The sequence below is a fragment of the Notolepis coatsorum genome (genome assembly GCF_963971535.1).
Source record: "Notolepis coatsorum genome assembly, chromosome: 12".
Classification (NCBI taxonomy): Eukaryota; Metazoa; Chordata; class Actinopteri; order Aulopiformes; family Paralepididae; genus Notolepis; species Notolepis coatsorum.
In genome coordinates, this window is record NC_140176.1 from 54,342,079 (window position 1) to 54,368,133 (window position 26,055).

The following is a 26,055-nucleotide window of genomic DNA, read 5'->3' on the forward strand; positions in this document are numbered from 1 at the left end:
TACAAATAATTATTACCCTCGTGTCATCATCACATACCGCAATATACTGAGCACACACGTTACACTATATGTTATGCATGTATTTTATATGTTAATACAATTGCATTTATCTATAGTCCTAATTCTGTCACTGTTTGATGTCACAAATAAGGGTGTATCCGAAAGCTGTCTACAACATTTGTAACAGGTGATGAAAAAGTAAACAAATAATTAACTGTATTAGACATTTGTAAATGATGAATAGGCTTCACTTCAGATTAGGGCACACAATAGCATCTGCAAATGATTTATAGATGTTTTATGAATGTCTTAACAAATAATTTGTTAAACATGAAAAGACAAGTCTGGTAATTGCTTCGTGTATTCATAAAAGTCCACAAATAAACAAACTTTTAGACATTAAGTTAATGATGAATAGGCTTCACTTTAGATTAGGGCACACAATAGCATCTGCAAATGATCTATAGATGTTTTATGAATGTCTTAACAAATCATTTGTTGAACATGAACAAATAAATGGAGGTACAGTATAGTCGTTTTTTCATATCCATTTGTCAAAGCATCTACAAATGTGTTACTACACATTAAACAACATTATTTAATGATGAACAAATCAAGTACAAACAATGTTGATAATGAGTTATAAATAATGTAGAACTAATTTGTAAATATTATACAAATATAGTTATAAATGATTTAATAATAATTTATGAATGTATATAAATGGTTTGTTCATGATTAGTTCATTATCTACAAATACCTTATAAAGGTCTTATAACTGAGTGTTATTATAAAGTGTTACCAGCTCAATCTGTTTCACGATCGTGAAGGTGACGTAGGTCATATTGCGCATCATTTTGAATCCCATACCTGCCAACATTATGCTGTGACAAAGGGACTTCAAACTTGCAGGATATTTCTTTCATTTTGGTATTTTGTCCTCATTCATATTCTGAATAAGACTGTGCAGGCTGGTTGTTTACTCTGGGTTGCCAGGATGTGCATGAATAATTAAACGTAGTGTATTTTCAATCTAATCTGGCAACACATATCTCACATACAAAACCTGATTTAATTCATGTCACTATACAACTTAATTAAAACCTTTTTGGTAAGCAGGAGATTATATGGTTTGTTACACAGATTTGTGTGATCTCCGGAATCCAGCTGCATCACAAGGTAATAGATGATATATGTGGACAAAGACAATCATGTGATCTCCCACCTTGGCTTGTTGTAGAAGGTTATGAAATACTACATGTTTTACAATTCACTGTCAGTAATTAATATGCACCACTGTGTAGGCTCTACTGTCACCTGAATCATGTATTTGTTTAGTATCACAACATTATTTGGCTACATACCAGCTGTATAAAATAATAACAATATGATTATGAAAAATCACACAAAATCTGCCCAATCAGTTTCAGTACATGTGCAATTTTTTCGGTTTGCTTTCACACCTCAAACAAACCGCACCAGGGTTCACTTGCAAGCGAACCAAGTCCCACGTTTTCAGGCGGACTAGAGTTTGACCCGAACCAGAGTTTGAATAAAGCAGACCAAAGAGCTCAGGTGTGAAAGCAACCGTCAGGTCAGAACAACTATACCACATAAAATAGAGCTGAATAAATTGCTCAAATATGCAGTTACATTTACAAAGTGTCTATACATTAACCATGCTGTCTATATTCAAATGAATATTTTCTTTGACCAATCCTCAATGATCCAGCCTATCTGCCCAATGAAAGCAGCCATTACAGGCCCACTTGTGAGTGCCATGGCACTTTGTGATGAGGTCAGCACTGGCTTTGAAAAGAAGAGCAGAATTTATAACCTGTGCAGGAGAGTGGGGGAACAAGACAGTGTGAAATCTTTCACATCACTGTAATGGGCATAATTACGTCAAGAAAAGGGCTGATAGGTTAAATTAGCCGTGATATTCACCATGGGTAATGACAAAAGCTCAGAAGGTTAAACGACAACTGGGAACTGAATGGCTCTAGACGCTAACGTGCGATTGGAAAAGGAATTACAACAGCGCCTTCACAAGTGAATCCAATGTCCCACACGTTCGACTGTAGCAACTGACTTAAAAGAACTTTAAATAGCTGTCTTTTGTGAACAACTGGGTCTATAGAAATCATTGTGTCCGTTTGATTTCGTTTAAAAATGACTGGCCAGATAGATTTAGCCCAAACAGTGTTCCATTCTGAGGCTATTTTCAACCTCACATTGAGCTGCAGCAGGGTCTTAAAATGGACCTCAAACCCCTCCCTCTTTTCTCGACCCTCCAATCACAGCTATTGCCGATCAATTGGCTCAGCAAGTGCATACTCATACATGCAATGAGAGCAGTAAGAGGAAAGAAAAACTACTTAGCGGATCATATTGTTCTCCTAATTTTTTTTACCTACTGTATATGACCATTTGCCACAAAGGTCCGCTTTTAAAATGCAGTTATATCACAGGGGTTATTCTCTCAGGTCCAAACATTGGCCTTCTCAGACAGAAAACAGCCCAATTACTGGAGTTGCCGTGAGGGTGGAGGCAGCTGGACCTTATCACTATGCAATTACCTACAACCACCCCCGAAGCATTTATCCTCCCGATAGACTCCAAACTCGTGTTTGCCCGTTGAGGAGGACAACCACAGAAAAATTGAGAGAAATTCTTTATATCGTCCACCCTTTATTTTCTTAACTTGCACTGTTCTGTTTTTCTCTTTTTTATCCCCACATGCTCTTTCACTTGAGACATTCTCTCCGTCTCCACACTTATTTACCAGATCGGCTCGCAGCTTTTAACGTCCAGCCCACCCATGTGCCGTCCACTGATTGGATGATACGAGTAGTGAGTTGGGCTCTGGTGACTCAATCACCACGTAGCGGAGAGCCATCTCACATTGCGGTACACGAATGACTATTATGTGAGATGTGGCTATATATAAGCATGACCTTTTCAAATCGGAGAAAATGACTAATAAGGACAAATTGGTAACACTGTATGGCTATAATGGATTATAAAGTATTGTATTAGTGCTCTGACTTGTATCAGTATGGCTCTTGGCTGACTACTCCGGTAAGCGGCTATAATGAAGATTCTATGTTCACCCAAAACTGGGCGAGGAAAGTGATTGGCTTCCGCTAGCAGAGCAATGTGAAAACATAGGCTGGTTGTGTGTTTGAAACGTGATTATACCCTTTGTGTATAGTAGCACAATAACACAATTTGATATCGATATCGAATCATTATAAACTCTACTATGGCATAATAATCTCTTATTGCGGATTTGCAGACACAGATCAAAAGACGCTGCAGTGAAAGCCAGGTTAGTGTGGTATAGTGCACAAGTTAATAAAACCTTTTAGAACAAGCACATGACATCTTGAAGACACCATTTATAAACTGCCCCATGATGGCTGTAATTTCTTCTCCGTGTTAGTAATATGTATTTGTTCATAGCCACACATAATGCATTGTGATTAATCATGAACGTATGCTTACAATACTAATAAATGCCTTAAGTAAAGTATAACTGATATAAACTTTATAAGGTAGGCTATAATAGATACAGTATAGACACATCCATGGGAAGTAGTACATTTTATATGAATTGATGATGTACTACTCAAGTACACATATATTATGAACCAATATGGCAAGAGGTAACAGAGAGGAGTTAATGTAACGTTGCTGTCAATAATATTGCAAGTCTTTAGCAACATTCTGTAATACATAATATACAGTAAGTTATAGATATTATAAGTGTAATACTGTAACACTAATTATTACCTTATTCCCATTGTTGGTTCACATGTACTCAAGGTCCCAATGTGTTCGCAAATGCATGCATCTGCTTTTCACCACTGTCCTTATCTGTGAATATTCATTGGAAAATATTGTTCCGACATGGAAACACAGCAATAACTTAAGTGTTTGTTTTTTTCAGAACGTGGTCTCTTCCCCCCCTCCTCCATACCAGGGGGTAAGTCGGACCACGTGTGGCCTGGGGTTGTGGACCGGCGGTTCGGAGCCGGGCTCAAAGCCGTCGGCGCACGACTCCAGCGAGCTCAGAGAACCCGTGGCCGACCCTGTCCCCTCGAAGGCGTAGGTCCTCAGGCAGTCGAACGGAGGCACGTAAGGGTCCTGGTCGGCTTCCACCAGCCTGTCCAGGATGAACTGCCGGAAGACATCGTCCTCCGGGCCGATGAGGTGGGAGTGTCGGAGGGACATCCGTATGCTGGCGGCGACGTCCTCCCTCCGGAGCCGGCGCTCCCTCCTCCTGGGATGGGGACGCAGGGGGATGTGCTGCTGGCCGAAGCCCAGGCCGCCGCCCCCTCCGACCCCTGGTTCTCCGTAGCGCAGCACCTTCTGCGACACCCTGTCGGGCAGCTCCAGCTCCTTGCCCGCCACCTCTAGACCCTCCTGCTGTTTCCTTCGGTGTCTCCTCACCATCAGCAGCAGAACGGACAGGGCTGGAGACACAACACAGCGGGGGTTCATTACTGTTAAACGGCAGGGCGTGAGCTCCGAGCGTGAAGGAGCAATAGGGCTCACGATGGAGTATGCACTTGGAATGTGCAAGTGCAAAAAAAAAAAAATTGTTGTGTTCTTTAATTGAGGGGGGGGGGGGGGGGGGGGGGGAATTAGGCCCCAAAGTCTTAATTTTAATTTCGACTTATGCATAAAATAAAAGGGAGGGATTCTTTGTGATGCTTCTCGGCTCAGAGAATGTTAAATTGTGATACGGTAGTGTGTTTATTGTCTGCTAGTGTTTTCACTGAGCATTGCTCTCATCGGGAGGGACGTTAGCATTGTAAGCATTGTCATTAATCTTTCATGTGATGGGCATGGGGAGTACACAAAGCAGCAGAGGTCATAATAAAGCTCTTCACTATGCAAACCCATCAACGTCCCAAGATGGCATTAACACTGATGTATTGCAACCAATACGCTCATTACCAGACACCAATGTTCTGTGAGGATTCAGCGTTTTTAAAGGTTTGTGTTAAAAGGCACACTGGTGAGTTAAAAAAAAAGTTATTGTAATAAATTAAAGTTATTGCAATGAATGCAATTTGTTACAGAGAAACCCTAATGTTGAGCCACGCATTTATACTTGCCGAGATGATGCGAGGTGGAGCTGCTTAGCTCACACTAACACAACTGATCTGCTGAAAAACACGAGATAATTTTTACTTTGCTACTCAGTTTTCATGTAGCCTAATACCACAATAGTCAGCAAAGCTTGGCCACTGTTGGGTATAAAACCTTGTTAACTTTTCAGGAGAGAAAAAACAGGCGTGACACCACATTGTTTTTGAAGTAATATAATGGTAATATAAAGTAATACAATGTAATACTGTACATTGTGTTTTGAATGGGTGTTATTATTTTATTCTCACAACATGAAGACCACAAACATTTTCAACTCAAGTAAAGACGTGAAAATAATCAACAACAAAAAAAAATATTATGAGGCATTCTCCCCAACAGCAGAGCTAGTAACTGGATATGAGTCACGATCATGATTCTGTGTCTCTCCACATATACATATTTTGCACAATCGAATTGGGCATGGCCACCTTCATTTCACTATATGTCTTGTGCAATGATGGCACAGATTACTTGTAAAGATAATCTGATTACTGATTACTCCTTTAAAAAATAATCTAGTTACTTTACTGATTACTTGATTATCAAAGTAACTTAGTTACTTTAAAAGTAACTAAGTTACAAAGTCGTCGCCGTCCCCCCTGCTGCTGCCAATAAAATTATAAATAAATAATGCTTTATTGAAAGTGCATAATGTCATAAATCATGATTGGCTGCTCAGACAGGTCATCATGAGACGTCATCAGCCATCAGGCCATAATCCGGTCTAGCTGACTGTACCCCTGGCTCTCTTATCATCAGCATTATGAGATAGTAACTAAATAGTAACTCACAGCCACTTGGAAAAGTAACTGTAATTAGATTACTGGCTTGTAAAAAGTAACAAGTTAGATTACTATTTACTGACAAAAGTAATCAGATTAGAGTAACTAGTTACTTAGTAACTAGTTACTGGCATCACTGGTCTTGTATGTATGTGATGAATAAACCTCTTGAATCTTGAATCTATTCCATGTGTTTAGCCCACCCTCCCCCTGCCCCATCTCACCTGTGAGTGTGGCCAGGCAGACCAGCAAACCCAGCAGTGTTTGGAGGCTGATCCCCATGGAGAGGGCCAGTGCCTCCACCCCTCCTGTGGGACAGTGGCCAGCGGGCTGGCAGCTACACACGCTGATGGTCAAGGTGCTAGTGCTGGAGAGGGCCGGCGAGCCGCTGTCTGTCAGCACCACCGGCAGCAGGTACTGGGTGCGGTCCCTGCGGGTGAAGGTGCTCCTTCGTGCCAGGATGCCAGCTGTATTGTCTGTGTTGTGGAGAGAACGGGGTCAGTGGAAGAAGGCGATTCTTGAAACCACGGGAAGTAATCCACCCGCACTGAAGACCGCATGGTGTTTGAAGGGGGGGGGGGGCGGGGGGTCAAAGGTGAAGCTGAGTAACGAGTAATAAGTGTGTCGACACTAAATGTGATTTAAAACACCCGTTCTAGTTCCCTGAAACATCTAGCGGGCTTGCCAAATAACATTTTTGTTGTTCCTAAGGGAAAATTGGAAAGATCCTTTCCTTTGCAAGATCCTCTGCCTGCAGCTGTTTTGCTACAGGTGCCTTACTTTGTAGTGGTAAAGATATAATTTGTTATGTTACAGTTACAGTTTTCTGAAGTTGTTATCACTGAGTTGCGGTAGACAAAATGTACATGTGTTAACAGATTTAGGACAGTTTATTCTGCTTCATATACCTTTTTACATGATTAATTTGCAGTTGGGTTAGATTTCAGGAAACAAGTTTACCCTCATATATTCAAACACATGATGTGTTTGCTCTGAATAGCTTCAAACTAATTGTAGTGGTTTATGTCTAATTTGATTGGTGGCACTGACTGTGTGGCTTTTGGTTTTTCAACACACTTCCCTTTAACAGTGCAGGGTAGAAGGATGGGACGGGTAGAAGGATAGGACAGGGTGGGACAGGATAGGATGATGAATGATAATGATCCCACAATAAACTAGAAAGGTGCGCTCAGTAGAACACAAATATCCACCAGACGGCAGCCACCCATTTATTTTCTACTGGCAGATCTCCCCACATTATTCCTATTACACAAGCACACAATTACACTATTACACACTAGCACACAATTACACTATTACACACTATCACATAATTACACTATTACACACTATTACATGATTACACTATTGGGTAGAATAAACCTTAACAATTATTAGAATGGAATTAACCTTTAAAACTATTTGGGTGGAATTAACCTTTAAAACATATGGCATGTTGTAAACAAGTGCCAGAGAGCTGATTACCAGCGAAACTGTGTAGTATCGCCTGCTTCCGTCCAAAAGTTGTAACTTCACACTGAATATGTATTTCAATGGACAATACCTCAAATTAAAAAAAATGTGTTGATTGATCTGAATCTATGTCCCTGGCCTGCTGGTAGCCTATGAGAAACGTTTAGCTGCGGACAGACAGAATCACACACAGAGACAGACAAACACAACCAATTACATGATCTCCCCCCAGGCGGATAATAATAAGGTTCCTAAAAAGAACAGGACAGATTGCCTAATAATTTGACTGAATATAACCTTGATTATCCCTAATGGTGAAGTTTGGGTTGATGTGCTTCTCAGGGACCATAGAGAAGTAAAAATGGTGTCCCTCTGCTGGGTCATCTGGGTCCACAGCGCTGAGTTGCTGAATGACCTGGGAGACACACAGGAACATGAGATGCACCAAAATTATGGATTAAATTTGATTAAAATGTATTGTCATTATACAGCACAAGTACAGTACAACAGAAATAAGACTCCAACCAGAGTGCAAATGTAACAGAAAAGTGCAATAACAATTTACAGATAATTAAACTGGGTATACAATATATAAATTATTACTACTGAGTAGTATATATATGGTATAGCATTGGTGTATATAAATATTGGGTGCACCAATATAAAAAATAAAGAAATTGTCTCACCACATTGAAAGGGCTACTATGAAGATTCACATCATCACACATGAATACAGTTGGGCTCATTGGATCCACAAGACTCACAGCTTTAAGGCTCAAATGCACTGAAAGCACCTGACGCACGTGTTTTGACATACACCTATTGTTTTAACCCTCCAGCCACCCTTGTCGCAATTCTTTTTTCATCCATACATTTCCGTTTTATACCGTTTTGAATATGAATATAGTTTGGTTGCTTCTGAGTAATTCCAGGGAAAAGACGCAAAAACAGCGTTTTTGTGTAATTCAATAAACACGTTGTCATTTTTCGCCTGATTATCGGATCTTCCTGAAATCAACGCTAGATCATCATTGTTATCCTTCCTCGTGCAAGCATGCAATGTGGTTTAGACCGGCGCAATACAATATATGCAACCTAACGGCAGACAGCCACAAACATAAAACACAGATAGCTTCAATCGCGGTAGAAATAAATATCAGATCAACGCAAGCTTTCATATATAGTGTCCTTACCTGGTATCTGATGTAATGCAAAAAAAATAATCCAATTATCTGATCGCCATTCCAGTTATCCACAGCGATCCTGTCTCTGACATTGTTGGGCATTGCACTTCAACGGGCAGGCGGGGTCAGTAGTCCAAACCATCCCTACAAGCGTGTGTTTTGCCGGAGTGTTTAGGACCCGCCCCCACACCGCAGCTCGGTAGAGAAAAGAAACTAACCCATTTCTAATGGGGTGCAATAATGGCCGAAGGCATTAGAAGGTGGTATAAGACTGTCTGCCAGCTCAGACACACTCAGAACAGTATGCACAAGGTGCCCTGCTAAATTATTAATGGCAATAGCGATTAAAAGAAATACCGTGAGAAAAACGTAGATCTACATTTCCGGCACTCAACGATTGGGCGACAGAAACGTAGTTCTACATGAACGGCACCGGAAGTGTTAAGCGCGCGACAACAAGTGTCACACCTTTCACCCTAGTCGCAGAACTGGACAGGCTAGGGTAACCCTAACCCCCTAACCCTAACCCCAACCCTAACCCTAACCCCAACCCCAACCCCAACCCCAACCCCAACCCCAACCCCAACCCCAACCCTAACCCTAATTTAAGAAATGGTTAAATGAAAATGAATAAATATTCGATATGTATGGTGAGGACTGAAGTTAATAATGATATTTATGAAAGAAAATTGGAACAATACATGAAAAATATATGTTTTACTGAGATCGCAGTTTCGGTCACTAGGGAGACAGGTAGTGGGTTTTTTAAAGGTTGACTCGAGGGTTAAATGGCTGAACGTTCCTTAAAAGCGTTTTTAGACACGTCAAACTGCCATGACGCCCCTACTCCAAACTTGTTTTGATTTTGGTGTGTCGAATGAGGACCTAGCGACCAAATCAAGGCTGTTTGAGGAGATTGCTTGACTGTGACTGAGATTGCCTGTTTGTGTATACAATCCTTCTGTTAATGAAAAAAGACTGTTTGAGGCTGCAGAAATCACTGACCTATTTGTAAGCAAAGCCAGTTTATTTATTCAGGGTGGACATTTTGTTCAGTTACCCCAAGCTTGTAATGCCCTACCCAACTAGTTAAAAAGCTTTTCTCAAATTACAGCAGGCAGGCCTATTATACCAGAGATGTTAAAAGGCTCAGGGAGAAAGTATCAAGTATCAAGTTTTGCGGTTGAGACTAAGGTCTATGGTCACATTGTATTACATAAATTAAATGAATTTAATGTTCACTCACCCACATGTGGGCCCTCTTGAGGATGATTCGCGACGCGCCACTTTGCCGACCTCTAGTGGCTCGGGTGTGCATTTCTTTTAATACGATATGTTGCATGTCGATTGCTGTTTCAGGCGACAAAGTCCGTTCAGCAGTTTTCGAGTTACATGCCGATATGTGAGGCGTGCACCTACACATTACCACCCCCGACTCCCGGGGCACTAGCTCCGTCAATCATTTAGCGATCTTGAAAGATTTTGGACAGGGTTGTAGCCAATGAGTGTGGCTTTCCAATGATACCCTATGTAGGGATCTAATACGGTCTGTATTGATCGATTTATGATCAAAACAGCAGGGTCCCCCAATTGGGGGACCTTACAGCTTAACAGGTTAACTGGCATGGATGGACATATTAGAGCAGAATGGTTTCAAATATAATTTCAAGCTCAAACTGATATAATTAGTGTTATGAAGCCTATGGTCTATGGCTCTATGCTAATAAACTACAGGTTTTCAAAAGTATCAGTGCTAAGCACACAGCCTTAAAAATAAAGAGTATCAGAACGACCACTGTAGGTACATGCATGCAGATCCGCTCGGGGTCCATTTTTCAGTCGAGTCGCATAGCAGCGTCATAGACGTTTATCACACTGTACCATAGATCATTGGTTGTGGCTTCACGGCAATAGCGCCAATCTGTTATTGACAAGTGTATCTGGTACCTACACTGTATTGCATGGCGTTAGCTACATTTGCTGAATCCATGTCCTTCAGTTTAGCTATTTTCATCCAGTAAAGGGAATCCGTTTTTCGTCTGTTTCAGTTATTGTCTAATGTCCACATGCCATCACCCAATGTTTACTTCATAGAACATAGTGGTGTTGAGACACTGCCTTTCACTAAACCACAAGTCCCACACCGAAACAAATAAGACGCCAACAGGATTTTGAAATTAAAGTAAATACAATGTTGCCTATAAAAAAGCGCCCTCTGCTGCACAATTAATATAGCAACACCAAACCTACTGCTAGTTCTGTAGTGTGGGCATTTCAAATCTGATGCCTGCAGTGTGCCACAGAAGCATCAAATAAGGCATGTTAAATCAGGCACATCATCGCTTTCAGTGCGTTTGAACCTTCACAGTCATACTGAATTTATGCAATTCCAAGACTGTTTGGGGAGCACAGTGTGCAGAAATAGGCAAATATATAATAAAAAAAAATACGCTTTTTGCACAAACTGCAGGCTGACTAGCATCATTTGGACATGACTCTAAAGGAGAGCCACTTGTGGTTCCACTGAGCCCCTTTTCATTCAGATATATTGAGGTGAGAGGTCAAATTACCCTAGGGTTTAATCCCTTTTTTACCCCCCCAAAATCTTGCTTAACTTTGGAGCAATATTTACCACTAATATGGCTGGTATCTACAGCTAGTTTCACATGGTGCCATTACCTTTGTGCTTAAAGCTCATTCTTTTCTGACCCCTAGCAGGCAGCATGGAACCACTCTAAACAAACCCTTAATTTCTCCCAAAACAAAAGTCTTCCCTGAAACAAAATATCGTTTTCATGCATGGTTTACTAGATTTTAACTATAAACATAATACTTTTCTGACAGCATAATATTGATGTAATTAAGAGATTCACGTTTTGTTGTATTTGGTTTTATAAAATAAGTGTGAGCCGAGTTTTGTCAACAAAGAAAATAAATGATAGAATAACTATCTAGCTGGTAGCGCAGGGTTGATCAAGTAGGACCATCTGATGCCAGGTGGTCATAGGACGTTTTGAAAATGTGAGAAACACTGTGAGAACATATTTATTGCAGCTTTGAATGGCTAGAACCCATGAAAGACAACTAATCAATGAGGCCTAAGAGGTTAAGCAACAAACTCCCAGTACAAAGGGTAACAAAGCGACCAATGCGCCCATGCGGTGTCAGTGCTTTGTGCTCGTCTGCCAATATATTGGATGTGAACGATTGTGTGGCGCCTGAAAGGTTCTATTTAATGTAGTAAGAGTGACATCCAGGAGAAAGAAAGAAAGATGTCAACTAGGTCCCTGGTTACCATAAATAGTTTGCTTAGCAACCAATATCCTTCATGAAGCACGGCTGGAGCGCCTATTTTGTCCATCAAATTGATTCCTATTGTCTAGAAAATTATCATTGTTATGCTGCCAGACGTAGTACATCAATCAATACATCATAATATGCATACTTCTCCTGCCTGCGTCCCCTCACAGATATACGGCTGGTAGTCTCTGGCGAGCCTTGGCACGTTGTCGTTTATGTCCAGCACTTTGATGAACGCCACCACGGAGGAGGACAAGTGATTCTGCTCTGCAGTTTGTGGAGACAGACATTTGCATACATGCATCATAAATCCTTTGTAAAAAGCTCAGTCAAAATAGTACTTCTAGAATGATTCATGTGTCTGTATTGTTCACATATCCTTGAGTTACAGCTGTGGCAAAAGAATGAGCACTGCTTTGCCACTGTCCTTCCCAAAACAAGACAAGAGATTGAACACAATTGGAATTATCGAATGCATTTCGAGAGGAGGCCTGCACCGATGCCACGCACATGACTCCACACGCTGGTCAGGAGGCTACCTGCCTCTACCTGTCTCTCTACTCACTACAGGAACATACCTACAGTATGCAATAAGCCCCCCCCCCCCTCCCACTCCTCCAGGCAGTATGGTGGTGTAGTGTTGCCAGGTACCCAGGTGGGTTATCTCTCTGGCCTTTCTGTGTGGAGTTTCTTCCCGTGCTCGCAAGAGTTTTCCTCCAGAAAAATAAATAAACCCAATGGAAAAACATGCAGAACAGATCACTAACGCTGCAACGTTCCTGATGAAGATGGACAAGAGCACAGGACATTTCAACGGCGACCCAAAAAATGTGTGTGTGTGTGTCCAGTGTCGCCCATCTCGAATGTGTGGGTGTACGCTGCATGATGATGTAGCAATGTGCTACAAATAAAGACTTCTTACAAACAGTTTAATTCATTAATTTCATTCATTCCTATGTGGCATTTCCTTTGTGCCTTTCGCCCCCTCTTCATATTCCTATCTGTTGTTTCTCCTGTTTCTGGGAACCCGAGGGTAGGCTACATCCATTTCTATATCATTGAGTTATCCATGCTCCATTTTGCATGCATATTCTTACCCTCATTAATGCCTCTTAGACTATCGGGTTTTACAAACTTAGTCAGTCAATTTAAATTATAGATTGAATTAATTAATCCAACTCAACTCAACAATTTGTGACAAGCTCTACAACGGATACGTAATAATGTGGGGGACAATAATGGACAATAGAATTCACATTCACATTCTGTCACATCCACATTCAATGTTATGCACAGGGTGTGGTTAGAGGGCATTGACGTTGTATAGTCACACGGGTTGACGTGATGACGTATTAAGTTGTATATAGGAAGTAGGAAGTAAACATTGCAATTCACGTGTATTGCATCTAACAACCGTTTGGCAGTCCGTTTGTTCCGCACTCCTACATTGGTGACCCTTGACGATCGTTTTTGGACGCTTCCAAGGACTGGATTACATTTTTGAACAAACAAAACACAAACAGTGTTAACGCTGTAGCAATCAAGCTACCTGAGTTCTGGGAGCAGTAGGCTGCCGTTTGGTTTGCGCAAACGGAGCCGCAGTTTGCTACACGGAGGATCACAGAAGATGATACAAAGTACTATTATGTGGTATATGCGTTCAGCGGTGCTATACCACATCCAGAGTAGCACATCTGCTCAGGAAACCTCCAGAGGATAGTAAGTACGACACACTGAAAGACATTCTGCTAGAAACTTTTGGTCAGACGGAGTCTGAGAGTGCACGTCAGCTACTGTCTTTGCCGGGCCTGGGCGATGCTAAACCATCGGAGCTAATGGATCGAATGTTGGCTCTACTACCAGACAACCACAAGCCTTGTTTTATCTTTAAGGAGCTATTCCTACAGCAGCTACCATGGCAAGTGCGCTCGGCTTTGGCTAACTCTCACATTAAAGAATATCGTGCATTGGCTATAGAGGCTGATACGTTTTTCTCTGCTACACAACAGTGTCAGGTGGCTAATAATATTGTGTACCAGGTGGATGACTCTACGCCCCCTGCTGTTGCTGCTGCCCTGTCCAGAGCCCCCTCCCCTGCCTAGAGACAAAAGCCCACAGGTATGTGTTTCTACCATGCACAGTTTGGCTCTAAAGCTAGAAGTTGCCAACCCCCATGTAACTACCCCCATGCCAAGGTGTCAGGAAACAAGAGGGCCAGCACCTGCTACAGACGCAGCGCTAAAAAATCAAACCAATTCTGCTGCTTGTCTGCTGCTTGTCTACTGCTTGTTGCTGCTTGTGTGCCACTTAAGTCTAGCACTCAGGACAGTAAGGGAAATACAACATTGTATGTAAAAGAAAAATGGGAAAGAGAGTTGGAAATAGAGATAACAGAGGAGGAATGGTATGACACATGTAAGACACAACAAACAACCACAGGATCAAGGATATGGAGGGAGTTTGGGTGGAAAAATATAATTAGATACTTTATAACACCAGAAATACAGGGCAATTACACACCAGCAAAGAAAACATGTTGGAGGGAGTGTGGACAGGAAGGGGCGAACCATACACACATATTCTGGGGATGTCAGAAGATAAGGCACTACTGGGAAGAGATAGGAGGGATAATAAATGAAATAATAGGATACGAAATACCCCAGGGAGGCCAAGTGTTGTATTTGGGGAATCTGTCACAAGAAGGAATCCAAGGGGAAGACAAATATTTGATTAGGATATTGATAGTGGTAGCCAAGAAAGCTTTAATTAAACTGTGGTACAAGGTAGAAGGGCCGACAAAGGATCAATGGATAGAGTTGGTAGAGGGGATACAGGAAATGGAGAGAATTTTTGTATTTGTATTTATTGGTTTAAAATACAGAGACAGTGCATATTAAGGAACATTTGACTGTAAATATGCCAGTTTAGCCAAGTTGGCTAATTTTCAACTGTAGTCTCTGGGGCAGGTGACATGAGCACAACAATAATTAAAACATAGTACAATAATTAAAACACAGTAGGAATCAGTATAGGTTACAATACACTAAAATACATACAAATAAATACATTAAAATACAACCCCTCAGTTAAAAAACATAGTACAGTAATTAAAACACATCTGCTGAGGCTGCAAGAAGAAAAGTGGCTGGGTCTAAACGTGAAACAAAGGGAGGGTACTTAACTTAAGTGCTTCCCCAGGGAGGGGGTTGGGGGCTACTGCCCTCAGACCCCCAAGATAATTTGTATATGGGGTACTGACCATATATTAGTGTTGCAATGCATGATAAGTAAACAGTGAAAAAAGCTAAGGAATCGGATGGGGCTGGGACATTTGGGACGAATACAAATTTAAGATGAAAATCTCCCCAGCCTGTGGGAGGCAGTGGAGGTGTGAAAACTGGCCCGGTCCAGAACAATAGGAGTCACAAAATCAGTTTGGAGTGGAGTGGTGAAGGAGTGGTAGAGGCGCAGGAGAGGTTTGATTTTTGATATCTGTAGCTGCCATGAGTGTTGGCCATGAAGGCAGTTTATTATTTATTAGAGACACTTTCTGGGCAGCGTTTTTTTATGCGACACTGGGGCCACTGTGAGCATTTTACCCGCATCTGTTTTGGATGTACAAGCCGGAGTACGTGGTTCACCACTAGAGGCGGCCAACGGCAGTCCCATACGGACCTATGGTGAACGGGATGTGACATTGTGTTTGGAGGGGCAGCATTTCTCATGGACATTTGTTACCGCTGAGGTGTCTATGTAGGGGATTCTGTAGTTGATGGGGAGCCAGTGGAGTTTTTGCAGGGTGGGGGTGATGTGCTGCCAGGGTTTGGTGCACGTGAGAACCCTCGCAGCTGAGTTTTGGACGTAATGTAAGCAATCCAGAACCTTCTTGGAAGCACCACAAAGGATTCCGTTACAGTAGTCGAGGCGGGAAGTGATGAAGGCATGAATGAGTGTTTCCGCTGAGGTGTCGGGGAGTGAGGGGCGGAGGCGGGAAATGGTTCTGAAGTGGAAAAAGGCGGACCTGGTGACAGACTTGACGTGAGGGTGAAATGAGAGGGTTGAGTCCAGTATTACGCCCAGGTTCCTTAGGGGCAGATGGAGTAACCATCCACGGAGAGAACAAGGCGGTCAATCTTTTGGAGGAGGGCTGGGGAAGCTACAACTATTAATTCGGTCTTCTTGCTGTTGAGTTGAAGGGAGTTGGTGGTCATCCATGTTTTTATGTCCTGGAGGCAGGCAGTGAGGGAGGGGGGAGGGAGGGGAGCAGAGGGTTTGGTGTGGAGGTAAAGCTGTGTGTCGTCTGCGTAGGAGTGGAAGTGGAGGCCATGTTTCCTTATGATGTCACCGAGTGGGAGGAGGTAAGTAAGTGAACAGGAAAGGCAGGTCCCTTAATACACTGTCCATGAGGCGCTGAAATGCTTGGGCAGCGTTCTTGAGCCCAAAAGGCATGCGGAGGAACTCAAAGAGCCCAAAAGGGGTGATTACTGCAGTCTTGGAAATGTCCTGTGACTGCACCGGCACCTGGTGATAACCACGAACCAGGTCAACCTTTGAAAATATGACCTTCCCCGCCAGGCGAGATGAAAAGTCCTGAATGTGCAGTATGGGATAGCGGTCAGGGGTCGTAGCATCATTCAGGTGCTGATAATCACCACATGGGCGCCAACATCCGGCAGGCTTTGGCACCATATGGAGTAGCGAGGCCCAGGGGCTATTTGGCCGGTGCACGATGCCAAGGCACTCCATCGCCTCAAACTCAGTCTTAGCAATAGCCAGTTTGCCTGGATCCAGGCGCCGTGCACGGGCATGTACTTGGTAGTTAGTATATAATGTTCCACACCGTGGTTAGCTGTAGCTGCCGAAAAGGTCGGCATGGTAAGAACTGGGAACTCCAACATATTTGAGAACTCAGAGGCAGTGAGGGTACTGGACAGCCTTGAGGAGCTAGAACCACTGAGTTCACATGGGAATGAGCTAAAAGTCTCTGTGCTGACCAAGCGCCGTTTTTTAATGTCCACCAGCAGGCCTACAAGATCCTCCTCCTCACCTACAAATCCCTGCATGGGTTGGCCCCTTCCTACCTGACCAACCTACTCTACCCGTACACTCCAGCACGAGGCCTCCGCTCCTCCATCTCCAACCTCCTCATCACCATGACCACCCGCATTTCACTGTACGCCCTGGTATGTATGTGACAAATAAACATCTTGATTGATCCCCCGCACCAGGCGTTCCACACTGGGAGACAGAGCTTTCTCTGTAGCTGCCCTCAGGCTGTGGAACTCCCTCTCCCCCTCCATTCGAGGCTCTGACACCATCAACCTCTTCAAAACCCACCTAAAAACACCTGTCCACACTTGCCTTCACGCAACACGGCCCTGGTCCCAAGTAGCCCACCCCCTGACTCTTTTCTTTTAAGCCACAGATCCCGTTGTTTTTGTTAATTTTCTTGTTACCGTTTCATGCAATTGAACAGCACCTTGCTCCTTTTTTATCTTATTGTTGTTTTATCTTTTCCTGTTGTTACTATACATATATATTCATATTTTTTTACCCTTTCTTTTATATAGCTTCTCTCTCTTTGTACAGTGTCCTTGAGTCTGAGAAAGGTGCTTCTCTCTTTAAATCCAATTTATTATTATTATTATTATGCTCATCGCCAGCTCCTCCAAGGCTGAACACATGGTTCACCTCCGCACACTTTTCGAGCGACTGAGTCAGCATGGCTTGATTATTAACCCCGCAAAGTGCCAGTTTGGACTACCAATAATTGATTTCCTGGGGCACCGCATCACAAAGGATGGGGCAGTGCCACTGCCATCAAAAGTGCAGGCTGTGAGCGAGTTTCCGCAGCCCCCACCCTCCGGGCACTACATTTTTACCATCGCTTTGTGCCTGGGGCAGCCCAGCTCATGCAGCCCCTCTACGAGGCACTCAAGGGCAAGCCTGCTAAGCTCACTCTCACTTGGACAGAGGAGATGGATGGAGCTTTTAAAAACACCAAGCAAGCCCTAGCTAGGGTGGCCATGTTGGCCCACCATTACCTGAGGCGCCAATCGCTCTCACAATCAACGCATGGGATTATGCTGTTGGGATGGTGTATGAGCAGCTAGTCGATAGTCACTGGCAACCCCTTGCCTTTTTTAGTCGGCAGCTCAAAGCCATTGAGCGCAATTACAGCACCTTCGACCGGGAGCTCCTCAGCCTCTATCGTGCGGTATGGCATTTCCGTTTCCTATTGGAGGGCCGACCATTGACAGCATTTGTCGATCACAAACCGCTCCCTTTTGCCATGGCCACGGTCTCAGAGCCATGGTCCGCTCGCCAGCAACGCCAGTTGTCCTCCATCTCGGAGTTTACAACAGACATCCAACATGTTGCCGGGAAGAACAACCGTGTCGCCGACTGCCTCTCTTGTGCTATCATCAGTACGGTCCACCTCAGGATTGATTATGCACAGATGGAAGCCGATCAGCTTTCTGACAAGGATGTGCAGGCATGTAGGACCACCGATACAGGTCATCAGTTGGTGGACATCTCTTTTAATGACACTGGTCACGCTCCTGTGTGACATCTCACTTGGGCAGCCTCGCCCTGTTGTCCCTGCTGCTTGGAGGAGGCATGTTTTCGATGCCCTTCACTGCCTTTCTCAGCAGTTGGTGGCAGCCAAGTTCGTCTGGCACGGTCTTAAAAAGGATGTTCGAGATTGGGCTAATGCTTGTCTGGAGTGTCAACTGGCCAAGGTGCACCACCACACCAAGGCCCCACTAACCCCTTTCAATGTGCCTGAAAGGCGGTTTGATCATGTGCACATAGACTTGGTTGGGCCACTGCCGCCATCAAACGGTTACACCCACCTCCTTACCATGATTGACAGGATGACTCGTTGGCAAGAGGCCGTTCCGCTGTCTTCAACTACATCTGCCGACATTGCACAAGCATTCATCGGCACCTGGTTTGCCCGTTTTGGTGCTCCATCGGACATAACCTCCGACAAGGGCCTCAGTTCACATCGGAGCTCTGGAATGCTGTGGCCCAGGGTCTCGGGGTGAAGCTGCACAGCTTATCACCCTCAAGCCAATGGACTCTGCGAGAGGTTTCATAGGTCAATGAAGGCCGCATTCAGGGCCAGTCTCCGGGACAATGGGTGGGTTGACAGACTTCCGTGGGTCATCCGATCAGCCCCTAAGGAAGATCTTCCATCCTCCTCAGCCTAACTGGTTTATGGGCAGCCATTGCGAGTCCCCAGGTATTTCATCCCCAACACCACAACACCTTGGTCTGCTGGCCAGCAACAGTCTGTTTTCCTGGACAATGCCAAGGTATTTAGGCCGGTGCCTACATCACAGCACATTGTGCCGCAAGCTTATATTCCACCTGATCTCCATACAGCAGAGTACGTCTTTGTCCGCCATGATGCCCATCGGTCGCCACTACGGCCACCATATGAGGGGCCTTTTCATGTTCTGGAAACGGGGGACAAGTCGTTTGTAGTCAAAATAGGACTACCACGGTTCCACCACGACACAGGGTTTTCCCCTGGCCGTTAAGTCCTCAGGCCACCCCCTGGTGGTCACTGGTCCCGTCGCTACACAGACTCCGAACACCCGAAGCCGCTTAAGCAGGATTATACAGGGTGCTCAGCGGCTCATGCTGCCAGTTCTTGTGAATTCTGGGGGGGGTGCATGTGGGGGACAATAATGGACAATAGAATTCACATTCACATTCTGTCACATCCACATTCAATGTTATGCACAGGGTGTGGTTAGAGGGCATTGGCGTTGTATAGTCACACGGGTTGTGTATTGCATCTAACAACTGTCTGGCAGTCCATTTGTTCCGCACTCCTACAATAATAATAATAATAATAATAATAATAATAATTCATTACATTTATTTAGCGCTTTAAACCATGGATTCTATCTAACTCCACACCATCCGTCAGCCTCTCTGACAATGAGTCTCCCCCCGGCGATATATCTACCCGCTCTGACCCAGCCCCGCTCTCAGGCCAGCTCCCGGGCTCGCTCAGCTGCAGGGAGGCCTAGAGTCACTGGCCGGGTCACACATCTTCCGGGTTGAAAACCAGAGGATCTTTCTATTATTTGTGGTAACACAACTTATCTACCGAGCCTCACAGCCCACACACAAGTTACCCGTAGGCAAGCCATCCTTATATATCGTTCCTGCTGTTTTAACGCAACCATTGATAGTTATTTAGCCTGATATTCTCAACATTTCTGAATCATTCGTGATAATCTGGCTTTCAGCATTTCTGCATTACAATCCTGAATATTTAACACTACTTTTACTCTTACACTTTTACTGCTACTGCTAGCCTATACTACTACTATTACCAATAATACCAATAATGATAATTCAATTATATAATATGATAAGCATGACAACAATAAATATAATAACAATATGTACACAATGACAGCTATACATGATACAACACCACAGTTGGACTTTCATATTCCATAATTCCCACATTAATTTCACCCTTCCCCACTCGTTTCTCTGTAATTTAATCTGCCTACCTATATTGACCTTTTGCAAATAGAATCGCTACCTCCCAGGCTACTATCTCACCAATTATTCCCCCAACCATCATCCCCAGGTAGGTGGCATGCCTCAGGGGCATATTGTCACCATCTCCCAGGCTTCTATCCCAACAATTATTCACTACACCATTTACACTCTCCAGCTCAGAACACATCTCTACCAACCCAACCACTCAGTCACTATCTCCAGCAGAGTACACAACCCTACCACCTCCACCAGCCAGCCCTCCTCCTCTCCCTCTTCTCGCCTTGGGATTTGCAGTCCCTGCTCCAGAGTCGAACAGGTTCTCGGCCCAGGTCCGCTCCCCAGTCCAGGCCCCCTCGCCGTCCCCAGCCCTGCCAGATCAACCCCATATCACTCCACCGGGTTGGAGGCCAGCGCCTAAAGGAAGGGTCTGTCCCCTTCCCCATCTTCCCTCTCCCTATGCCTGCCCAGCCCGCCGGGGGGGGACCCGAGCCATGCCCAGCTTCATGCTCGGCCGGGGCTCCCCCGTCCATCCATCTCCTTCTGCCCCTCCCTCCAGCAGCTTCACACCTCTCACCTAGTCAAGTCAAGTCAAGAGATTTATTTGTCACGGCATACAAGTATACAATGAAATGCGGGTGGTCTTGCCCGCAACGATGTGCAAATAACATATAATAGAATCAACATTGTGCAATAAACAAGTAACATTGTGCAATAAACAAGTAACATGTTAGGGCATATCGGTATATGTACATAAGTTATTTACAGAGCATGGAGGACATACTACCTTTGGTAGTGTCTTTCTGTACATGCTCATTTATACAATCTCCGGTTATACTATACTATTTTTAAAGTGACCCTTCTTGGTGGCCATAAGTGTGGGCGTGTGCAGCATGAGTGTGTGCCTGCTCATGTTAAAGTGGCTGCTAGTGTGTGAGCGTGTACAGTGAGTGTGTTGTGCGTGTGCTCATGTGTGCTTGTGTGTGGAGAGTTCAGTGTTCAGGGCTCTGATGGCCTGGGGGAAGAAGCTGAGCCGAAGTCTCTCTGTCCTAGCAGCTGGTGTTTGTAGGCGTCTGCCTGACCTGAGCAGCATGAACAGGCTGTTGTTGGGGTGGTGTGGGTCTTTCATTATTCTGCAGGCTCTGGATTTGCACCTCTTGTTGTATAGAACCTGCAGGGGTGGTAGTGCAATACCCGTGGTACGCTCGGCTGAGCGCATCACTCTCTGTAGGGCCTTCTTGTCCTGTGCCGTGCTGTTTCCATACCAGGCAGTGATGTTTCCAGTCAAGATGCTCTCTACAGCTCCGGAGTAGAAGGACTGGAGTATCTTCCCAGATACTCTGAATTTCCTTAACTGTCTCAGGTGGTAGAGGCGTTGCTTCGCCTTTTTTACGACTGAGTCTATGTGTGTTGTCCATGTCAGATCCTCTGCGATGTGGACCCCCAGGTACTTAAAGCTGCTCACCCTGTCCACGGTAGCCCCGTTAATCCTCAGTGTGTGTCTCCTGCTGTCCTCTCCTATAATCCACGATCAGCTCCTTGGTTTTACCAATGTTCAGGAGCAGGCTGTTGTCCTGGCACCAGCGTTCCAGTACCTCAACCTCCTCCCGGTAGGCCTTCTCGTCGTTGTCCGAGATCAGCCCCACCACCACTGTGTCGTCCGCAAACTTCACTATGGAGTTGGAGCTGAACTTGGCCACACAGTCATGTGTGTATAGTGAGTACAGCAGGGGGCTGAGAACACAGCCCTGGGGGGACCCGATGCTCAGGGTGATGGTGTTGGAGGTCTGACCCCCCACCCTGACCGCCTGGGCCTTTCAATCAGAAAGTCCAGTATCCAGGCGCTCAGACCCAGCTCGATCAGCTTGTCCACCAGTCTGGTGGGGACTATGGTGTTGAACGCTGAGCTGTAGTCAATGAACAACAGTCTCACATAGCCCCCCTTCTGACGGTCCAGGTGAGAGAGGGTGCTGTGCAGCACTTGCGAGACCGCATCGTCAGTGGACCTGTTTGGCCTGTATGCAAATTGCATAGGGTCCATATCACTGGGGAGGGAGGCACAAATGTGATCCTTGACCAGCCTCTCGAAACATTTCATGGCCACAGAGGTGAGTGCCACCGGTCTGTAGTCATTGAGACCTGCTGGGGAGGGTTTCTTTGGTACCGGGATAATGGTAGACATCTTGAAGCAGGCAGGGACCACTGACTCCTTCAGGGATCGATTAAATATGGTGGTGAACACAGGGGCTAGCTGGTTAGCACAGGACTTAAGTATGCGTCCTGTTATTCCATCTGGGCCAGCCGCTTTCCTGGTGTTCACCTGCATAAATGCTCTTCTCACACTGTGTACCGTCAATGAGAGAGCGTCCCCGCCCCCCCGCGGATGCCCCCCCCCCCCCCCCCCCTCCACAACAGCCGGCGCACCAGTGACGTCACTAGCCGTTGAGCTAGCAGCGCCACTGTTTGCACCAAACCGCGCATAGAAGGTGTTGAGCTGGTCCGCAAGGGAGGCGTCGTCGCTCCCCATTGAGGGGGCTCTGACTTTGTAGTCAGTTATCGTCCTCAGTCCCTGCCATAAGCCTCTTGTGTCATTCTGTGCCATTTGTGCCTCCATCTTGTCGGCATACGTCCTCTTAACAAGTTTAACAGCCTTGCGCAGAGTGTAGACTGTTGTCTTGTACTCTTCCATGTTTCCTGACTCTCTGCCAAGGTTATAAGCAGTGGTCCGAGAGTTCAGAGCTGCTCTGATAGTACTGTCCACCCATGGTTTCTGGTTCGGGAACACCCTCGCCTTCTTTGTGGGGACAATACTGTCAGCGAGTGTTGTTATAAAGCTCACAACGGTGTCTGTGAACTCGCTGACGTCACTGGTGCTTCTCTCGAACATTCCCCAGTCTACGTCATCGTGTGCGTCCTGAAGCGTGGCCTCTGATTGGTCGGTCCATCTTTTTACCTCACGTGACACGACGGCGTCACGTGATCTTTGTTTGTAAGCAGGGACCAACAAGATGGCGGCATGATCCGACGTGTTCGTCGCTCCCGCTAATGGTGGAGCTGGTACAGCCTTGTATCCGGCTCTGAACGGGGTGTAACAGTGGTCGAGTGTATTTCCTCCCCTTGTGGAGCAGACGATGTGTTGAAAGAAAGACGGCATGACTTTTTTCAAATTCGCCTGATTGAAATCCCCGGCTACAATTGGCCCCGGGTACAGTTGGCCCTAGTGCCGGCTAGAGGCCATCTGCCTAGCGGTACATGTCGGCTTCCCCTTAACCATCCTTCACCCTCCATCTCTCCCACAAACCCTCTGGGATTCCACTTCATATGTAAATACATTTTAGGTTCAACTTGCCCTGCCCTTTCTCACTCCCAGACCTCATTCCTCCTGTGAGGCATCCAGAGGATTCAGCCCAACTTCCTTCCTACTAGGGCATTCACGACTGCATTTTAGTAGTCATCAACTACTCCCAAAAAGGGATCAATCGCAGGAGATATATCGTGTTTTTTTCACCCAAGTAAACAATTAACTAATGTAGGCGGGACCAACATGGGGGTACAGTAGGTAAAATAGCAGAGTCCATGATTGGCTCTGAGAGGCTGTGAGCTACAATCGGATTGGACTGAATCTAAACTAAGCTTATCTGAGCTGGAGACTCTGGGGAGAATTCACAAAGAATGGATTGTGCAGCGCTAATAGCACCCTTAACTGCGTGCAATCTGCTCCGTCTTTGCAACCTATTCACTAACGATATTGCGCAAATTTTATATTAGCGCAAACATGGCCATATGGGTAGCTGTCGTGCACAGACCGAGGGAATTTGGCAACCACATTTGTTATTATATTACTGGTGTTGCACACTACCAGCTGTTGATTGTATATGTTTGCTTCCTATTTCTAAAAACATGTTTGTTTTCGCTTGGTGGTACAATTGGAACGTGAGTGCAGTCAGCCGCCAGGCTGATCAATACCTCAGGTCCCCCCCCCCCCTCCGCCCCCAAGTGACACTGGCACAATGACACTGCACTGGTCTTTACTGGAACTCTGCACTTTACACTATTATATATATATATATATATATATATATATATTTAAATTATTAATCCTCCACTGCACTGTTTTTTGTCCTGTCTGTGTTGGTGTTGTTGTTACTGTGAAAAAAATGCATACACTGTAATGCCGCAACAATTACCAATGTGTTTTTACACAAATGGCTTAATAAAGGAATCTGAATCTGAATCTGAGTCAATAATAATAATAATAATAATAATAATAATAATAATAATAATAATAATAATAATAATAATAATAATAATAATAATAATAATAATAATAATAATAATAATAATAATAATAATAATAATAATAATAATAATAATAATAATAATAATAATAATAATAATAATAATAATAATAATAATAATAATAATAATAATAATAATAATAATAATAATAATAATAACTTTATTTATATATCACCTTTCATACAAGGATTGCAGTTGAAAGTGCTTTACATAATAAAGACATAATAAAAGAAGCAGCAAGAGCAATGCATAACACAAATTAAGATTGCAGCATGATGCAAAATCGCGTTACAAAATCAATCAATCAATAGTGCCAACAACATTGGGGAAGCTGACAACGTTAAATAACAATATTTAAATAATAAATAAGATTTCATGGGATCTCTGGGTGGCTGGCTCAATATCATCCTTGATTTCATCGAGTAGATCAAGAATTGCTTGAGCTGGCAACCTGTGTCTCTGGATGATTTCGGTCTCGCTTCAAAAAGTGATATTCTCATTAGAAATATTCTTTCACAAGCATGCCTGGCATTACAATGCCTTCGCCTGGCAACAATTACTGCTGCCATGATCACCTGAGACGCTGGCAATGACACCCCCTTATAAATGCGCTTAGTTACCACCAAATCTCTGAAGATATTAGTAAATAGCTGAAGTAAATAGCGTCGCTTTAACTGCGCATGGCAATTAGCGCTGAAGTTTGTGAATTGGAGTGTTTTTGCGATGCGCCTCATTTGCATAGAAAGGGGCACATGTTCCGCCCATATTACATAATTTAAATAGCCGCAAATAGCACCGATGCACCGAGACGCAATGCTGATGGCAACGCAATTACCACCGCATTTCACCCTTTGTGCTTGCTTTGTGAATACCGTAGCAAACTGTGTTTCGGGGCTATTTACACAGGCATAGCGTCAGAAAAAGCTGAGCAATCCCTTTGTGAATTTGCCACTCTGTGTTACTGCAGTAACAATGTGACCACTTTCTTGCAGGGATACGTGAGTCTTTCTTTCTCTAAATACCTTAAATCATGTTTATTCAGCATGGCATGACGTAGAAAATTATTGTTTAAAAACAATCAAAGTTATGTCCACCTTGATGGTTGCAGGATTCCATGCTCAGAACAGTTTGAAATACGAGATCACGTGTGAAACTACTGTAGCAATCTCGCCAATAAACACACATGTCCACAGGTTGTATAAAGGTTGTCATTTCTCACATCTTCCTGCCCATAACTTCTCACCCCACTATTTCTGCATAGGTGTACCCACCACCGCCACCCACAACGGCCTTCCCGAAATAACACCTCGTCGCTGGTCCTCAAG

The 26,055-nt window shown here is 44.3% G+C and overlaps 1 protein-coding gene across 1 annotated transcript in view; it reads right to left on the reverse strand.

The window, feature by feature from the left end:
• Positions 1-3,598: 3,598 nt before the first annotated feature.
• Positions 3,599-26,055, reverse strand: part of cdh19 (cadherin 19, type 2) — an 80,899-nt gene continuing 58,442 nt past the window's right edge. Inside the window, 4 exon segments of the mRNA XM_084326061.1 lie at positions 3,599-4,478; positions 6,167-6,418; positions 7,713-7,830; positions 12,045-12,166. Of these exon segments, the coding sequence (XP_084182187.1) occupies positions 3,949-4,478; positions 6,167-6,418; positions 7,713-7,830; positions 12,045-12,166 (1,022 nt within the window). The 3' untranslated portion in view covers positions 3,599-3,948.